General features: G+C 42.0%; 1 protein-coding gene across 3 annotated transcripts in view; it reads left to right on the plus strand.

The window, feature by feature from the left end:
* The window catches only part of ZFYVE27 (zinc finger FYVE-type containing 27), an 87,472-nt gene extending 68,715 nt beyond the window's left edge, over nucleotides 1-18,757 (plus strand). For all 3 annotated transcript variants that reach the window (XM_066601090.1, XM_066601089.1, XM_066601091.1), the window contains 3 exons: nucleotides 7,408-7,454; nucleotides 15,796-15,877; nucleotides 17,008-18,757. In XM_066601090.1, coding sequence (XP_066457187.1) covers nucleotides 7,408-7,454; nucleotides 15,796-15,877; nucleotides 17,008-17,072 — 194 coding nt within the window. In that variant the 3' untranslated portion in view covers nucleotides 17,073-18,757. The remainder of the gene's footprint in view (nucleotides 1-7,407; nucleotides 7,455-15,795; nucleotides 15,878-17,007) is intronic.
* Nucleotides 18,758-19,186: the final 429 nt, after the last annotated feature.

Below are 19,186 nucleotides of genomic sequence, written 5' to 3' on the forward strand. Positions count from 1 at the left end.
GAATGTGCAGAACACTGGTTATTGGGCATTCCGGTGAAGACCACATTTGGGGGAGTGAAGATACTTGCATGAAACGTTTCATGGAGATGATAGAATGAAGGAGGGAGTCCCAGTAGTAATGCAGTTAATAATACAGCCTAGTATATGAGTTAAACAACATTCGCAATGTAATACCAACAAAACAGTCCCAACAAAGCTGCAGAGAGAACTCAGCTGAGGCATGGTAACGGTTTGAGGAGCAGCAAGGCGGAGATGTTCAGCGTTTCCACCAGCATTCTTTGTGTCACCACTGATTCAGTAAAAAGCCCCCCTCTAGGAGGTGTCTGCGTCCCCCTGATAGGTGCCGAGCCCGGATATCATATACCGCAGGCAATATGTGGTGCTGAATATCTGTGTGGACTACGTCCTCAAAGAATCGGCTTAGGTGTCAAACTCCTCCTGCATTTACTCTCTGACTGGCCTCTGGCCTCTTACACTGGAACCAGAACCCTGGACATCTCTTCTTTCAAGAGGAACGCTGCGCACCTCCACCCCGTGCACAACAGTAATCGGAATAAAAAATATAGGAAATGTGGGGGTACTCCCTTTTACATAAGTGTTGCAATAGGGGCAGGAATTGGGTACAATTTGGACACCAGGCTTACAGAAATATATATATTTTTTTATTTTAAGACGTAAACTTGGCGATGAAGTTGGCAGGAGAAGTTTCTGTTAATAGATAAACTATATGCGGTTATTCCGAAATTTAGACAATCTGACTCTAACTAAGAGTATGCTTATCTCCAATGTGAGTGGGTAACAATCTGTCATAAATCACAAAGATCAGCATCACACTTCAGCTGTAGAACACGTGGTAGGACCACCCAACGTTTCAACCCAGCAATGGCGGTCGCACACACGCAGTCCGAAAGTAACGCAAGTGTTGTCCAATGACTTGTATGTAACTGGCGGATGACTGTGTTCCTCTGGTGTCGCTTGAGCTTGCGTATTTTAACTGGCAGGCCTGGATTTAAGTTACTACCTGTGTGCACATGTTGGAACCACTGTAATGCAGCTGATGTGTCCTTGGACTTCTGTTGGGATATCCAGATTCACTCGGATGCAGGATGATGGGAATCCTTTGTAGCAGTTTTGTTTTCTCAGCGACATCAGTTCTGGTGTGTTATGTAGCAGCACCTCTTGAACACCAGCTGCCTCCTTTCTTGTGCTACTGTCTCGCTCTCCAGGACGTGTCTCTCACGGCTCTCCAAGCCAACTCCTCATTTCTTTGGCAGCTCTCTCTTCTGGCAATACAGTCTCTCTTAAGGCTCAGCACCAGTAGAATTGCTCTCCAGCTTGCAGCTCTCTATGATCTCAAGTCCTCTAGATCCCCCACCTGACCTCTGCAACCAATGGTATGTCACATACAATATTCCTTAAAGAAATGCACAAACTGGAGTATCGTGTGATGGCCAGTAGAGGTCGCCCTTATACCATTCAATTACATAACTATAGGAACAATAACTGAGCTCATTACAGCACAAACTTAGTTTATGGTGCTTGTAGGACGTAACGGGTTCTCTTTTTAATCTCTATATAAATGGAGGTAAAGGCGCTCCTCTGAGTCCCAAACGGCACCCTCATATTGAGATTGTTGTGTGTCATTCAGGTGTCATGGCAGTCTAGGGCCTTGTGTATCTCTGCCTATTAAGCTCTGCCTGTGGCACAGTCCTATCGGCAAGGGAATAAAATGGTTATATGGATCCGAAGACTGTGACAGAAGGCAATTAAAAAAAAAAAAATCTACAAAAAAAACTACATCCTATAAATTTGGGATCATCGTAATCGTACTGACCCAAAAAATAAACTTATCATTTCATTTTGGCTGCACCGTGTACGTCATGAAAACAAGCCCTCCAAAAAATAACAAAATAAGTTGTTTTTCTTTTTTCAATTTCACCCTACTTAGATTTTTTTTTTTAAGTTTTTCAGTACATTCTATGGCATGCTAAATGGGACAATAAACAAATGTGAAAATATGAAAAATGGCTTGGGAGTGAAGGAGTTAAGCAGTAGGTTGAAGCCTGTAGTGTTAATGGCGGTTTAGGTTCCTTAACTCCCATCGTCTTTGGCAGAACATCTCAACTTGCACAATGGCATTCAAGGAACCTCACGTGGGGGTCCCAAATTTGGAATGTTGTGAATTGTTACATAACCGGATGCCCCTTCGTTATATATAGACCTTTTATCACTTCTTTCTCTTAGTCTACAGCTTCACTTTACGGCGCCCGTGAGATAGCAGCACAACGAGATTCCAAATGAAGAAAGTTTTGTAACTTTTGGTTTCCAAGGCAAATGTAAAAAGCCATAAAGCGACCACCCGCAGGCCTGCATCCAGAGATTACATTTGCTGTTTGGCCTGATGCGCGCGGCCCAACAGTAAATCAAAATAATACCGTAGAAGTAAAACATGAAAATTTATAGATGTAACGATTGCTGGAGAGGGAAGGCGGGAGGTCTCAGGTACGAGCTGTTTACAGCAGCGCGGGGCGTAATGGAAAAAAGATGTTCTCCGACTATTTTCTGGTTTATAAACCCTAATCCAATCACTGGCGCGCCGTCGCACTGCATTATGGGAAGAGTGTTACCGTCTGGGATGTACAGAATTATCACTCCACTCTAAAGCTATAAAACTAGAGCCAGATTATAGCCGGCCGCCTCCTAAAGAGAACCTCCACCTGTAAGTGTAAGCCACGGGCAGGCTGCACACAATACATAACTCGTTGATGTCAATGGGTTGATTTACATTTCCGTATTTTGTGCGCATATTTCGGTCTTACACAGAAAAATGGAACACGTTCTAATTTCTTTTTACTATATCTGCACATAAAAGTTCCCCATAGAAGTCAACGGGGATGAGCAAATGCGCACAATAGGCAAGGAGATGCGGGAAACACTGCATTATAGTCCTGGAAAAAGAATTAGTCTGGAACTAATTAGCCATTTAATTCAATGTGTTTGTTTGCTGTGATTGACAGCCGGCCTCCCACCGCAACAGCAGGGATCGGCGAGAACATCGATCCCTGCTTTTAACCCCTTACATACCATGTAATGGCGAAGAGACCATGGCTTTCCCTTGTAATTGAATGTCGGGGTCTGCCATGTTCTGTGATCGCTATTGTAAGCGATAATTCATTGAAGTACTACAGTGTATTATCAAAGGAATCATAGCATCGCAGGTTCAAGTCCCCTATAGGGACAAAAAAAAATAAGGTTTTAAAAGTGAAAAAAAAAAATTGGGGCAGAACCCCCCCCCCCCCCACACACACACATATTTGGTATCGTCACATCCATATTGATAATAAGTTGAAAACACTTTCTATCTTGCACAGCAAAAAACGTTTAAGAAAACAAAGCAAAAGTTGTTTGTTTTTTTTTTGTTCATTTTGTCTGAACCGCAATAAAAGTGATCAAAAAAGCTATATGTACCCCAAAATGGTAACCACAAAAAAATACAGCTCCTCACAAAAACCAAGCTCTCGCAATGCTCAGTTCATGAAAAAAAAAAGAAACATTTGAATGCAGCAATGCAAAAGAATAAAAAATAACTCCAGAAAAAGTTTTGGTTTTTTTTAATGGTGCAAAAGTGGAAAAACCTAAAAAACATATATAATCGTGTCGTTCATGTTGCATGATTATAGCCTAATGCCCACGGATGGATTATCGCTGCGGACTTCACGGCCAGACGCCTGCTGCGAATTCCACAGCAATAACCGTCCATAGACATGCTGTGGTAATCAATGTCCCCTGCCCATGAGCGGACATCAACTGTGATTTTCCGCTCGCGGGGGAGAATTGCAGCATGTTCTAATTTGTGTGGAAAATCGCATGAACGGCTTCCATTATAGTCAATGGAAGCCGTTCGTTCCATGATACTTCCTCTGTGAACACAGCGGAAATATCGCTGGAAATCGGGTCACCTTCCAGCGCCGGCGTGTCCTGCACTGCGCATGCTCGCTCGCCGAGACTCTCACCAAGGATCCGGAGAGGCGAGTATAGGGTCTCTGGGGGGCGCCGGGTCTTATTCCGCTGCGAGATGAAAATAAAAAAAATTAAAAATCGTCTCATTCTTATAGCCAAAATAGCCGCGTCGCTAAGGGGTTAAACCTTGCCTGATTTTCTACCATTTCCAACATTGATTGAATACTTTGCTTCCCCGTTTATACAGAACTGAGCATTGTTATACACCTGAAATAACACGGAGGAATGTGTCTACTTAACCCAAAGTGCGTACGGACCTGTCATTGGCTTCCATCACGCGTTAGTATGTAATGTAGGCGAGGGTTGCCGGTTACCTACCCATCACCATACGACCAGCATGGGTGCGCCGGCCTCTCTGCTAAATGACCGCCGTTGTGCGCAGAGGCCTGTGTAGTGTCTCCGGTAGAGAACACAGTCTTGGGTTGTCATCGAACACATAATACATCGGCTTGTCAAGCTGTCCGTAAGCATGAGGAATACCAGGAGGGGCCGCGGATTCCTTGAATGACACAGACTGCATTACATGGGTTTCCTTGAAATTCCTTGCCAAGGCGTCTTGACACTTGCTGTTCTCAGTTCCCCCGGCTAATGATAGGAATGTAGCGGCGTAGTTGGAGCCTTTCAGCTGTCGGAGCTGCGCCATGAGTACTCTGCATCAGGGACGTAACTAAAGGCTCAGGGGCTCTGATGCAAAAGGTGAGCTGGGGCCCCTCCTCTGTCTGTAGCTGTACCCGTACCCATACCTAAACCATGCTGCACAGAGGCATAACTTGAAGCTTCTGGGCCCCAATGCAAAACCTGTAACAGGGCCCCCAACTATAATGCTTTACTCATAGTACTGGGTTCCCTATATGGAGAGGAGAGACCTTATGGGCCCCCTAAGGCTCCTGGGCCCGGGTGCAACCACATCCCCTGCACCCTCTATAGTTACGCCCCTGGTCTGCATAGTAATGGGTTTTGGTCCCCGTCATGTAGGGTACAGCCTACGCATAATGCTGGATTATAACTGCCATGCTACCTGAAAGCATAATTCACGTACTGCGCGGATCATGCAGTTTGAATGCGAGCCATCTTCAGCTACTTATCCTGTTTTAGCTTATGGACTCTAACTTGCTAGTAGACTTCGGGGATCTTACGAAGACGGGCATTTTATATGCTGGTCTGAGGTTGTATTTACGTGGGCGATTCGCTTGTACGAGGACTGTGCGTTGCGAGGCGTATAAAAATGGAACCCATTATTTTCAATGGGTCCATTCACATGTGTAATTTTTTTCTTTTTTTCTCGCAGCAATGGCAGCATGTTTTTTTTCAGAAAACTTGCCCATTCTTTCCAATGGACGAGTTAAAAAAAAAAGCATATCGATATCGCGCTCGCATGTGAGTTTTATTCGAATTAAATGCAAATTTTCAAATCTTCCCATTAAAACAATATGCAATTTTCATGCACGTGAAAATGGCGTGTGACAGGATCCGTTTTTCTCGCAAAATACATTGCATGCACAGGCAATATTGCGGGTTTAAAAGTGCGATATCTCAGATCAATATCGCACTCGCCGGTGTAAATGTAGATTTAGGCAGCGAAGATTGCACAAGATTTGTGCAATGCGAGATACACAAATCTCGAATATTTTTTTTTTGGGGGGGGGGGGGGGGGGGTTATCGCAGCATGTCCTATGTTTGGGAAACCCTCATCCATTGTTCTCAATGAGGCCGGAAAACACATTGCATTGCGCACGATGCAAGGTTTTTCATTGAAAGCAATAGGAAGCACGTGTCAATCCTCCGGCGCAACTGAAAGCTGCGCCAGAGGATCGCGACTGTACTGAAGTGATAGGAGGTGTTTGACACAAAAATGCCTTGCATCCGCGGGTACCCAGCACACTGGCGAGTGTGATATCTGGCCGAATTTCACGGCCTGCTATCTGGTTCGCCCGTGTGTAGGAAGCCTTAATCTGATGTGCGCTGGAGTAAGATGCGCCAAACTTGTTAATGTTATTATAAAGCTGCATTTACACGGGCGATTTTCCTATTCGAGTTTTTGCGTTACGAGGCACATAAAACTCAAGATACAAAAATAAAGGCATTTCTTGATTTTCTGTAATTCCGCAGAAAACTCGCCCATTATTTTTATTTTAACCCTTTCCAATCCAATTTGTATCCTGGTTTTCCTATAAGGCTTACTCTTTTTCTGCCGTTATACAACAGCACTATCTGCTGGCTAAAGCCAGTACTGCATGAGGTGACACGTTGGATAGGCTCGGACAGCAGAGAGGCTGGCAATATACAGTAAGAGAACCCCGATAGATGTCTTCCAACATCGGAGCTGTACAGCCTTAAATCATAATGTCTTCAGAGGTCAGACAGTGGATTGGAAAGGGTTAAAACCCCACATCGCTCTCATATCGCACTCCCGTGTAAATGTGACATTTCTGCAAATGTCCTGCGATTTTTACATGTTTTTATTGAAACAACGTGAGGAGACGCCGTGTGCTGCGGTGCCATGCAGTTTTCACGCAAAACACATCGCGCTCACAGGCAAAATCGCGGGTTTTCAGACTAATATCACAGTTTAAATAAGTCTAAGATTGACCTTTATCAGTGACCCGTAGGATAGGTGACAAAAGTCTGATCGGTGGGGGCATCACCGCTGAGACTCCCACTCATTTGTGAGAGCGGGGGTCCCATGACCCCCTCTCCTCCTCACTGAATCCCCTGCCATGAGAAGTAGCCTGAATGGAGTGGCGGTGAAGCACTTGCGATGCCACATCATTCATCTTCAATGAGAGTTCCGGCTTGTACTCGGGTATTTCCGTCAGTCCCATTGAAATAAATGGAGCGCAATGCACATACTCTGCCATGAGAAATATTATGTTCATATTCTCTGACAGCAAGTAGAGATCTTGAAAATGGTGTGAAATTGAAAGCAACACGAATTAAAAAGTTGCATTCCTTTTCTTTAAACAGTTTTTGCTTTGTAGGACGTGACAGAAGGAAGGTAAAGGTTAAATTCTTTTCAGAGTACTGGTGGAAGTCGCCCTGATATCACAACCCAAACTTGTTGGACGGCATGAAATTTCTATAACCTGGAATCCCCCCCACAGAGCTCATATTGAATTCATGGGATGCCTTTTAGCCGGGCCCCCAGGTCATAGAGGGCTACAGAAGTTACAATGGTTTTCCCCTATAACTATAATGTGGGACCCTCCTGTTCTGTATATAGCAAAAAGGTCCAGTACGCATGAGACCTGTCTGTATGATGTGAAAAGAGATAATGTTCTGGTATATGTAGGATAATGAATACTGACCAAAGGGTTGTTTCCAACATTTATTACATCTTATTCCTTTTTTATAATCTTACAAGTCTTCTGTTTTGTTTCCATTTTGCAGGTACATGTACTGGATGCAGTGCAACATTTTCAGTACTGAAGAAGAGGGTATGTGTCATTAACCAAGTGGAAATATTGAGCTTTTCTTTAACTTTTTTGCATTTATTGTATATGTGAAATTGTCTCCTTTGTACAACAATTTAACTTCTATAATACTGCCCCCTATGTACAAGAATATAACTACTATAATACTGCCCCCTATGTACAAGAATATAACTACTATAATACTGCCCCCTATGTACAAGAATATAACTACTATAATATTGCCCCCTATGTACAAGGATATAACTACTATAATATTGTCCCCTATGTACAAGAATATAACTACTATAATACTGCCCCCTATGTACAAGAATATAACTTCTATAATACTACCCCCTATGTACAAGAATATAACTACTATAATACTGCCCCCTATGTACAAGAATATAACTTCTATAATACTACCCCCTATGTACAAGAATATAACTACTATAATACTGCCCCCTATGTACAAGAATATAACTACTATAATACTGCCCCCTATGTACAAGAATATAACTACTATAATACTACCCCCTATGTACAAGAATATAACTACTATAATACTGCCCCCTATGTACAAGAATATAACTTCTATAATACTGCCCCCTATGTACAAGAATATAACTTCTATAATACTGCCCCCTATGTACAAGAATATAACTACTATAATACTGCCCCCTATGTACAAGAATATAACTACTATAATACTGCCCCCTATGTACAAGAATATTACTATAATACTGCCCTCTGTGTACATGAATATAACTACTATAATACTGCCCTCTGTGTACATGAATATAACTACTATAATACTGCCCTCCTATGTACAAGAATAGAACTACTATAATACTGCTCCCCATGTACAAGAATATAACTACTATAATACTGCCCCCTATGTACAAGAATATAACTTCTATAATACTACCCCCTATGTACAAGAATATAACTACTATAATACTGCCCCCTATGTACAAGAATATAACTACTATAATACTGCCCCCTATGTACAAGAATATAACTACTATAATACTGCCCCCTATGTACAAGAATATAACTACTATAATACTGCCCCCTATGTACAAGAATATAACTACTATAATACTGCCCCCTATGTACAAGAATATTACTATAATACTGCCCTCTGTGTACATGAATATAACTACTATAATACTGCCCTCTGTGTACATGAATATAACTACTATAATACTGCCCTCCTATGTACAAGAATAGAACTACTATAATACTGCTCCCATGTACAAGAATATAACTACTATAATACTGCTCCCCATGTACAAGAATATAACTACTATAATACTGCCCCCTATGTACAAGAATCTAACTACTATAATACTGCCCCCTATGTACAAGAATATAACTACTATAATACTGCCCCCTATGTACAAGAATATTACTATAATACTGCCCTCTGTGTACATGAATATAACTACTATAATACTGCCCTCTGTGTACATGAATATAACTACTATAATACTGCCCTCCTATGTACAAGAATAGAACTACTATAATACTGCTCCCCATGTACAAGAATATAACTACTATAATACTGCCCCCTATGTACAAGAATATAACTACAATAATACTGCCCCCTATGTACAAAAATATAACTACAATAATACTGCCCCCTATGTACAAGAATATAACTACTATAATACTGCTCGCTATGTACAAGAACTACTATAATACTGCTCCCATGTACAATAATATAACTACTATAATACTGCCCCCTATTCACAAGAATATAACTACTATAATACTGCCCCCTATTCACAAGAATATAACTACTATAATACTGCCCCCTATGTACAAGAATATAACTACTATAATACTGCCCCCTATGTACAAGAATATAACTACTATAATATTGCCCCCTATGTACAAGGATATAACTACTATAATATTGTCCCCTATGTACAAGAATATAACTACTATAATACTGCCCCCTATGTACAAGAATATAACTTCTATAATACTACCCCCTATGTACAAGAATATAACTACTATAATACTGCCCCCTATGTACAAGAATATAACTTCTATAATACTACCCCCTATGTACAAGAATATAACTACTATAATACTGCCCCCTATGTACAAGAATATAACTACTATAATACTGCCCCCTATGTACAAGAATATAACTACTATAATACTGCCCCCTATGTACAAGAATATAACTACTATAATACTGCCCCCTATGTACAAGAATATAACTACTATAATACTGCCCCCTATGTACAAGAATATAACTACTATAATACTGCCCCCTATGTACAAGAATATAACTACTATAATACTGCCCCCTATGTACAAGAATATTACTATAATACTGCCCTCTGTGTACATGAATATAACTACTATAATACTGCCCTCTGTGTACATGAATATAACTACTATAATACTGCCCTCCTATGTACAAGAATAGAACTACTATAATACTGCTCCCCATGTACAAGAATATAACTTCTATAATACTACCCCCTATGTACAAGAATATAACTACTATAATACTGCCCCCTATGTACAAGAATATAACTACTATAATACTGCCCCCTATGTACAAGAATATAACTACTATAATACTGCCCCCTATGTACAAGAATATAACTACTATAATACTGCCCCCTATGTACAAGAATATAACTACTATAATACTGCCCCCTATGTACAAGAATATTACTCTAATACTGCCCTCTGTGTACATGAATATAACTACTATAATACTGCCCTCTGTGTACATGAATATAACTACTATAATACTGCCCTCCTATGTACAAGAATAGAACTACTATAATACTGCTCCCCATGTACAAGAATATAACTACTATAATACTGCTCCCCATGTACAAGAATATAACTACTATAATACTGCCCCCTATGTACAAGAATCTAACTACTATAATACTGCCCCCTATGTACAAGAATATAACTACTATAATACTGCCCCCTATGTACAAGAATATTACTATAATACTGCCCTCTGTGTACATGAATATAACTACTATAATACTGCCCTCTGTGTACATGAATATAACTACTATAATACTGCCCTCCTATGTACAAGAATAGAACTACTATAATACTGCTCCCCATATACAAGAATATAACTACTATAATACTGCCCCCTATGTACAAGAATATAACTACAATAATACTGCCCCCTATGTACAAAAATATAACTACAATAATACTGCCCCCTATGTACAAGAATATAACTACTATAATACTGCTCGCTATGTACAAGAACTACTATAATACTGCTCCCATGTACAATAATATAACTACTATAATACTGCCCCCTATTCACAAGAATATAACTACTATAATTCTGCCCCATATGTACAAGAATATAACTACTATAATACTGCCCCCTATGTACAAGTATATAACTACTATAATACTACCCCCTATGTACAAGAATGTAACTACTATAATACTGCCCCTATGCACAAGACTATAACTACTATAATACTACCCCCTATGTACAAGAATATAACTACTATAATACTGCCTCCTATGTACAACAATATAGCTACTATAATACTGCTCCTATGTACAAGAATATAACTACTATAATACTGCTCCCATGTACAATAATATAACTACTATAATACTGCTCCCATGTACAATAATATAACTACTATAATACTGCTCCCATGTACAATAATATAACTACTATAATACTGCCCCCTATTCACAAGAATATAACTACTATAATTCTGCCCCGATGTACAAGAATATAACTACTATAATACTGCCCTGTCTGTACATGAATATAACTACTATAATACTGCCCTGTCTGTACATGAATATAACTACTATAATACTGCCCCATATATGCAAGAATATAACTACTATAATACTGCCCCATATATGCAAGAATATAACTACTATAATACTGCCCCCTATGTACATGAATATAACTACTACAATACTGCCCCCCTATGTACAAGAATATAACTACTATAATACTGATCCTATGTACAAGAATATAACTGCTATAATACTGCCTCCTATGTACAAGAATATAGCTACTATAATACTGCCCCCTATATACAAGAATATAACTACTATAATACTGCCCCTCTATGTACAAGAATATAACTACTATAATACTGCTCCCTATGTACAAGAATATAACTACTATAAGACTGCTCCTATGTACAAGAATATAACTACTATAAGACTGCTCCCTATGTACAAGAATATAACTACTATAAGACTGCTCCCTATGTTCAAGAATATAACTACTATAATACTGATCCTATGTACAAGAATATAACTGCTATAATACTGCCTCCTATGTACAAGAATATAGCTACTATAATAGTGCTCCTATGTACAAGAATATAACTACTATAATACTGCCGCTATGTACAAGAATATAACTACTATAATACTGCCCCCTCTGTACATGAATATAACTACTAGAATACTGCCCCCCCTATGTACAAGAATATAACTACTATAATACTGCCCCCTATGTACAAGATTATAACTACTATAATACTGCCCCCTATGTACAAGAATATAACTACTATAATACTGCCCCCTATGTACAAGAATATAACTACTATAATACTGCCCCCTCTTTACAAGAATATAATAACTATAATACTGCCCCCTCTGTACAAGAATATAACTACTATAATACTGCCCCCGATGTACAAGAATATAACTACTATAATACTGCCCCCTATGTACAAGAATATAACTACTATAACACTGCCCGCTATGTACAAGAATATAACTACTATAATACTGCCCTCTATGTACAAGGATATAACTACTATAATACTGCCCCCTATGTACAAGAATATAACTACTATAATACTGCCCTCTATGTACAAGGATATAGCTGCTAATATAACATCCAATGGGCTTTTATGGACGGGCGGTGCTGCTTTATGTAGGTTTTGTAAATACGTCATTGTATATAAGAGACTGACATTGATGAAGATGAAGTGTGGGGGGAGGGGGGGTCTTTGGCTTGAATAGAGCCCTGTGACCTCTGTTTAAAGAAAGGCTAACAATACATATTGTAAGTTATATTAACTCCAGTCCACTCAGAACCAACCTGGAAAATATGATGGCTGGCAGCCCGTGTGTTCCTGACTGTTCTGCATTCATTGATCACTGCCACAGCGCTCCGTCTTTATCTGCAGCACAAAACCAGAGCCAAAATTGGCATTATAGCATGGGGTGATGCTATGAAATAATGACATGTCATACAGGTTAATGGAGTTTTGTTTAGGAAATGTTATAAAGGAGACTGCTGTAGATTATGACAAGAATGGGTTCTTACATATAAATCCCGCCATGAAATCTCATCTGTTCAAGACTGAAGGAATTTACTGGATGTACTAAAGGGGTTTTCTGCTGTGGATAATCCCTTTTTGTTACTTTGGTCCCCTGACCATATACTGATCACACTTTGTCCAGTTGCTAAGACCACCAGCAATCTACTGTAATCTGTGGGGCAACCGGGCATTAAGTTTTCATTTTTTTCTGCAGCACCACCACAGGAGAAATGAAGCATTACACAGCTCTAGTTAAAATTAAAGGGGTATTCCTGGCTGTTACTATGAATGACCTATCCTCAGAATAGGTCAGCAGTAGTTGATCTGCGGGTATCCGCTTCTTGGGATCCCCACAGATCAGTCATTGTTGCGGCCTGCAATCCATGCAGCAGCGCCAGATGCTGCTATCAGTCAACAGGGCCGGAAGGCTAATAGATGGCTTCATTCCCATTAAAATTATTGTGAGTAAAGCTATCTATTACATTTATGACCCTGACCACTGATGCGGACTTCCTTTCTCTCAGCACTAGTATTGGGTCAGGAGATCAGCTGATCGGTGGGGATTCCGAGCAACAGTTCCCCACCGATCAACTTTGAGGATTGACTTATCCTCAATGCTTTCCTCACTGGCTTATAGTTATAAACTGAGGATTCCGTTTTTTATGTCCTGAAAGGGTATTTTTAAATAGTTTTCTAAAGCGGAGCACCCCTTTAAATCCTTAAAGGGGTATTCCCAAAATCCTATTTTATCACCTGATAAGACTTTGATCTGGGGGGTCTCACTCCTTGGATCTCCGCCTGTTCCAAGAACAGGGGTCCCGTGTCCCCCTCTGCTCTTTGCTGCTCCACCCACAGTAAGGCGGAGCTTGAATGGAGCCACATCTGATCATCCATGGTGCCACTCTATTGATATCAATGGGGCTGTCAAAACTACCTGAAGGCAAGCTCAGCCACCACTCTATTCAAGTTCTTTCTCACTATAAGGGGTACAGTGAGGAGGAGAGGAGGGCACAAGACAACTCTTATCAGATTTAATGTGTTCTCAGCTGTAAGACCCCACGACCGATCCGACTTTTATCATCTATCCTGTGTATAGGTAATAAATAGAGATGAGCGAACCTACTCGTTTCGAGTAATTACTTGATCAAGCACCGCGATTTTCGAGTACTTCCGTACTTGGGTGAAAAGATTCGGGGGGCGGGGGGAGGCGTGGCGGAGTGGGGGGTAGCAGCGGGGAACAGGGGGGAGCCCTCTCTCTCTCCCTCTTCCCCCCCCACTCCCCGCTGCAACCCCCCACAGCGCCCCCCGAATCTTTTCGCCCGAGTACGGAAGTACTCGAAAATCGCGGTGCTCGGGTGAAAAAGGGGCGTGGCCGAGTAGGTTCGCTCATCTCTAGTGATAAAACATGACCCTGGGATAACCCCTTTTAATGAACCATGCTGTACATGTATGCATTTGGTGGCAATACGATCTCTGGGGCTGACTGGAAGGGGTTGTCTGGTTGTAAACTACTTATAACCTATCCTCAGGATAGGTCACTAATAGCAGATTGTTGTCGGTCCATCACCCAAGAACCTCGCTGATCCGCCATTTGCTGGGGTGCTGCACTTGTGCACTGAGCTGCATTCTGTAGACTGCAGTGACCAGGCTTGATATTGCAGGCATTGAAGTGAATGGAACTTGGTCGGCAATACCAAACTTGGCCATTGCAGTAAGAATGGAGCTGTCTGCTTCCTGCAGAAAGTAGCTTAGTGCACAAGAGCACCGACCCAGCGAGCAGCTGTTCAGCAGGGGTCCTGGGCACCTGGCCCCCAACGATCTACTATTCATGACCTGTGGATAGGCTGTTAATAGTTTACAGCTGGACAACTGCTTTAAAGCAATCCTCCAGTCCTGCACAAACAAAGATGGTTACATCTTCTTCTCTGACTACCAGATGTACACTGTGTATTAGTATGTATCATTAGTCTAAGACGCTACACTCTGCTTTGATTGGTCAGTGCTGCTCATATCAGCAGTGTGCTACAGTCAGAGCAGCATGCCGTGTCTTAGACTAATGCTACATACTATTACACAGTGGGCATCAGGTAGTCAAGAAGCGGTGCGGCCAGCTTTGCTAGTCCCGGACCGGAGGGTCACTTTAAAGGGAATGTGTCAGGTATTGTATGCTACCCTTTCTGAAGACAGCTGTCTGTCACTTATGGGGCAAGGTGTTAGTAGCTGCGGAGCTGCCGATGGGTGAGCGAGATGAGCGTTGCCTCCTGAATACTTGGGACTCCTCTCTTTACTAGGGTTGGAACAGGTTGTTTTTTTACTTGCATGTATTTTGGGCTGGCAACCTTTTTTTAATAGGGTTTTATTAAAAATGTTGCACCGCTTTGCTTCTGCAACTTCTTCATATCACAAAGTCCCTTCCATGAAGTGCAGCCTCCTGTCTGATTCTTATCAATCACCGTCTTGGGATTTAGATTTCTCCCTGGTTTCTCTGTGCTATGCCATCAATCCCACGATGCATCAACATAATATCATGTCACCAGCTAGAGTCAATACCATCTCTGCCTGCTGGGAGAACAGTGTGATTATAATTAACCCCTACATTTATCTAAAAAAGTTCAAGACCACCAGAATACAGTCAGGAGGATCAACTGTTCTCTCTGGTATAACTTTATGACAGGAGTCTATAATCATCAACAGTAACTTTGATAGTACCCCCCCCCCCCCCCCCCCCTCCTCCCATCCCGGTGAAAAATCTGTGTGGTACAGTCCATGTAATTTCATCATTTATTAAGTTCTGGTGACTGAGCTCTGGTGACCCTTTCAGGGGTGCAGTAACCCTGCAGTGAGGAGAATGGGGGACATGAACCCCCGTCCGTTCTCGAGAACCACAGGAGTCTCATCAGTGAAGCCATCACCTATCAGCAAGTTATCCCCTATCCTGTGGACAGGGATAGCTTGTAATTTTGGTACTACTGAGGGGTTAATCACATAGCAGTTGTCCTCCTGAGATAATCAGGTCATTGTGAGCAGCTTTTTGTTTTGTCTTGCAGAGAAGCTGTAGTAACTGCGGCAATAGCTTCTGTTCACGGTGCTGTTCTTACAAAGTCCCTAAGTCGGTGATGGGGGCCACAGGTAAGTCCTATCTCTGTGATTACATACAGGAAAAACGTAGGAAGTCTCATCTTGATCATCATATTTGCATTAACACACACAGCGCTATTTTCTTTGACCTTTAACCCTTTGCAGTCCATTGTCTGACATCTAAAGACATTCTGATCTATTTATTCTGTTTTCTTTTCAGTGGCAGGGTGGCAAAAAAAACCCAATTCTGGCATTTATAATATGTTTTTTTTACCTTTTTTATTCTTTTTAGTCCTCATAAGAGACTTGAACCTATGATCTTCTGATCTCTGTTACCTGCAACTTATTAAGTCCACAGGCAGGGCTGAAAAGGCTGTAATCCATGGCAAGCCTGCGAGCCTTCACAAGACCCCGAGGCTACCACGGCAATGTATCGGCACCCTGTAGTTGCACCATAGTGCAGCTGATGGGATGCCAGAGGGGGACAACCCCCTCCAGCCAGCAGCTTAGATGCTGCGGTCAGCATTGGCTGCAGCACTTAAGCAGTTAAACGGCCATGATCATAGCTATCTCCAACTGTGCCGTTGTGGACAGCTGTCAGAAACATCCGATCTTCTCCCAAGCTGGTTTCACACTTTCCCTTGTGACCCATAACAGATATATTCATCGTAGGTCATAAATGGGTTAACGTAAAACCAAAAACCCCTTTAATACCCAGATTTGCAAAAATTTGGTGACCAATTTGCTCTCAATAGAAACTGTGCCTGGAACACCAGGCCGGCCAGCGCAATGTGTATGGAGCTGGCTGCTGTTGGCTTCATACACACTTACAATGGCTTGACGGAAGCTGATTGCTGGGAGTCTGTAGCCGCTGATCCCACTGATCCACCATTGATGACCTATCCTGTGGATCATAGCATAGCTAGATGTCGCCTATTACAGTGGTCGGCGCAGGAGACGGAACATCTCACAAAAGCGATCTGTAACAGGCTAGAAAAGCGGTACATGTAGCGCCGCTTATCTCTGTGTTATCATCCGGTTCAGAGCGCCAAATGCGATGTTTCTATAAGTGCTATTGTCTATGGCCAATGCCATCCTATGTAATATACGCCGGTTGCCGGTAAACGCTGTCACGTAGACGCAAGTAACGTTACGCATCCTGTATATTTATGTCATTTCAGCTCCGGATGCACAAAGAGAAACTGTATTTGTCTGCGCCCTTTGCAACCAAGCGTTGTGCAAATAAGATCGGACTACTTGCTATGGACGTGGGATAGGAATGTCTTCTACATATGAAGAGGATCTCGGACATATCTGTACAGCTGTAGCTATGGTAGTATATGTCCTGTACACAGCTTGTAGATCTCTGTATACTCCGAAGCCCTTACAACTGCTCAGAAGACAACTACTAGCTATTACTGTATAGACTCAAAGCTTTATTCAAGAGGTATGTACAATAGGGGCTCCATAATGTTCCCTCCAGGGACCTTCATCTGCATAGGCGAAGAAGAATCCAAGGATCACCAACTCTTCGCCCTGATAAGGGCGGTCGTGACCTAATATGCAGACTGTGGTTTCCTTGGAATGATCCTCTTAACTATTTATTTCAGGTAGTGCTGTATAAGCGGATGTAACAATAGTGCTGCTACAATAGACTGAGGGTGATGATGATGATGGTGGCGATTGAATTTAAAGGGGAAATCACAATCAAAATGGTCTTCTGATATGTGATAGATAAAGGCAGGAAGGTGACACTGGTGAAATCTCTGACCAACTAATGATTTGCAGGATGCAAGGTTGCCTAAAAGCAATTAAACCCCTTTGACACTGCTCAGAGCTGTCTGTTATTGGAAAGATGTAGACCTGTTGCTCCTGAATGATCAAAACTGCCTAATGGAAAAGTCCATAGCAGCCAATCAACTTCCATCTTTCCTATACCTACTGTCATTGGTCCTTTGCTTAGAAATGTATCAAGGTAACAGAAGTCTCTGAGTCGTGTTAAAGGGGCCTGCACTCTATAAAGGCCTTTTATTCTACGAAGCGCTGAGATCACAGACCACACCAATGTTATTTTCTCACATATATCTATGACCAATCCATTTAGATGGTTTAACCCCTTTAAATTAAATCGTAAATGAAGCAAACAACTCGATTAACAGGATTGCAAAAATAAAAGCACCAATAACGCAATGGCCTTTATTAACAAGACCTGGTCTTAAAGAGGACCTGTCCGCTCTCCTAATAAGTGTGGGTATAATGCTTTTATTACCCATGAAATAACAATGTTTTTCAGTCTTTTCTTGGAACTATTCACTTGTTGCCCCTCTGTTACTCCTCCTGGAAATGTATGAATAAATCGAGATCTGACAAATTGACCTTTCCCCTTTGTCAATAGGGGGCGTCACTACGTAATCTGACTTTGTCAGTATTGATTAGTTCATGTCAGAATGGGAAGAGATATATGCCATTCATAGGTGGAATCCTAAAAGCCAGTTGGCAACTGAAAGGGGTTCTGCCAAGATATAAGATTATTCCCTATCCGCAGGATACGAGATAACTTTGATTGGTGGAATTTCAACCACTAGGACCCCCAAATGATCCTGAGAATAGGGATCGCAATGGTGCCGGCATGAATGGAGAAGAGGTTTTGCATGCGTGATGCAGCTCCATTCACTTCAGTGAGAGTGCTGGAGATCGCAAGTGCTAGTACACATATAGGGGATAACTTTGATTGGTGCAGTCTGACCCCTGGAAGGATCCCCAAATGTCCCTGCATGAGTGGAGCAAAGATCGCACATGTGCGCTGTAGCTCCATTCAGTTCAATGGGAGCATCAGAGATTGCTGAGCACTCCCACTGAAATAAAAGGAGTGGCAGCATGCATGCACGACCTTTGCTCCATTCATTAAAGGGGTTGTCTCGCGAAAGCAAGTGGGGTTCAGCACTTCTGTATGGCCATATTAATGCACTTTGTAATGTACATCGTGCATTAATTATGAGCCATACAGAAGTTATTCACTTACCTGCTCCGTTGCTGGCGTCCCCGTCGCCATGGATCCGTCTAAATTCGCTGTCTTCTGGCATTTTTAGACGCGCTTGCGCAGTCCGGTCTTCTGCCTGGTGAATGGGGCCGCTCGTGCCGGAGAGCTGGTCCAACGTCGTCATCGTAGCTCCGCCCTGTCACGTGTGCCGATTCCAGCCAATCAGGAGGCTGGAATCGGCAATGGACCGCACAGAGCCCACGGTGCACCATGGGAGAAGACCCGCGGTGCATCGTGGGTGAAGATCCCGGCGGCCATCTTGGTGAAGGAAGAAGAAGGAAGAAGGAAGATGTCGCAGAGCGGGGATTTGGGTAAGTAAT

The sequence above is a fragment of the Eleutherodactylus coqui genome, chromosome 4, assembly GCF_035609145.1.
Source record: "Eleutherodactylus coqui strain aEleCoq1 chromosome 4, aEleCoq1.hap1, whole genome shotgun sequence".
Taxonomy (NCBI): domain Eukaryota; kingdom Metazoa; phylum Chordata; class Amphibia; order Anura; family Eleutherodactylidae; genus Eleutherodactylus; species Eleutherodactylus coqui.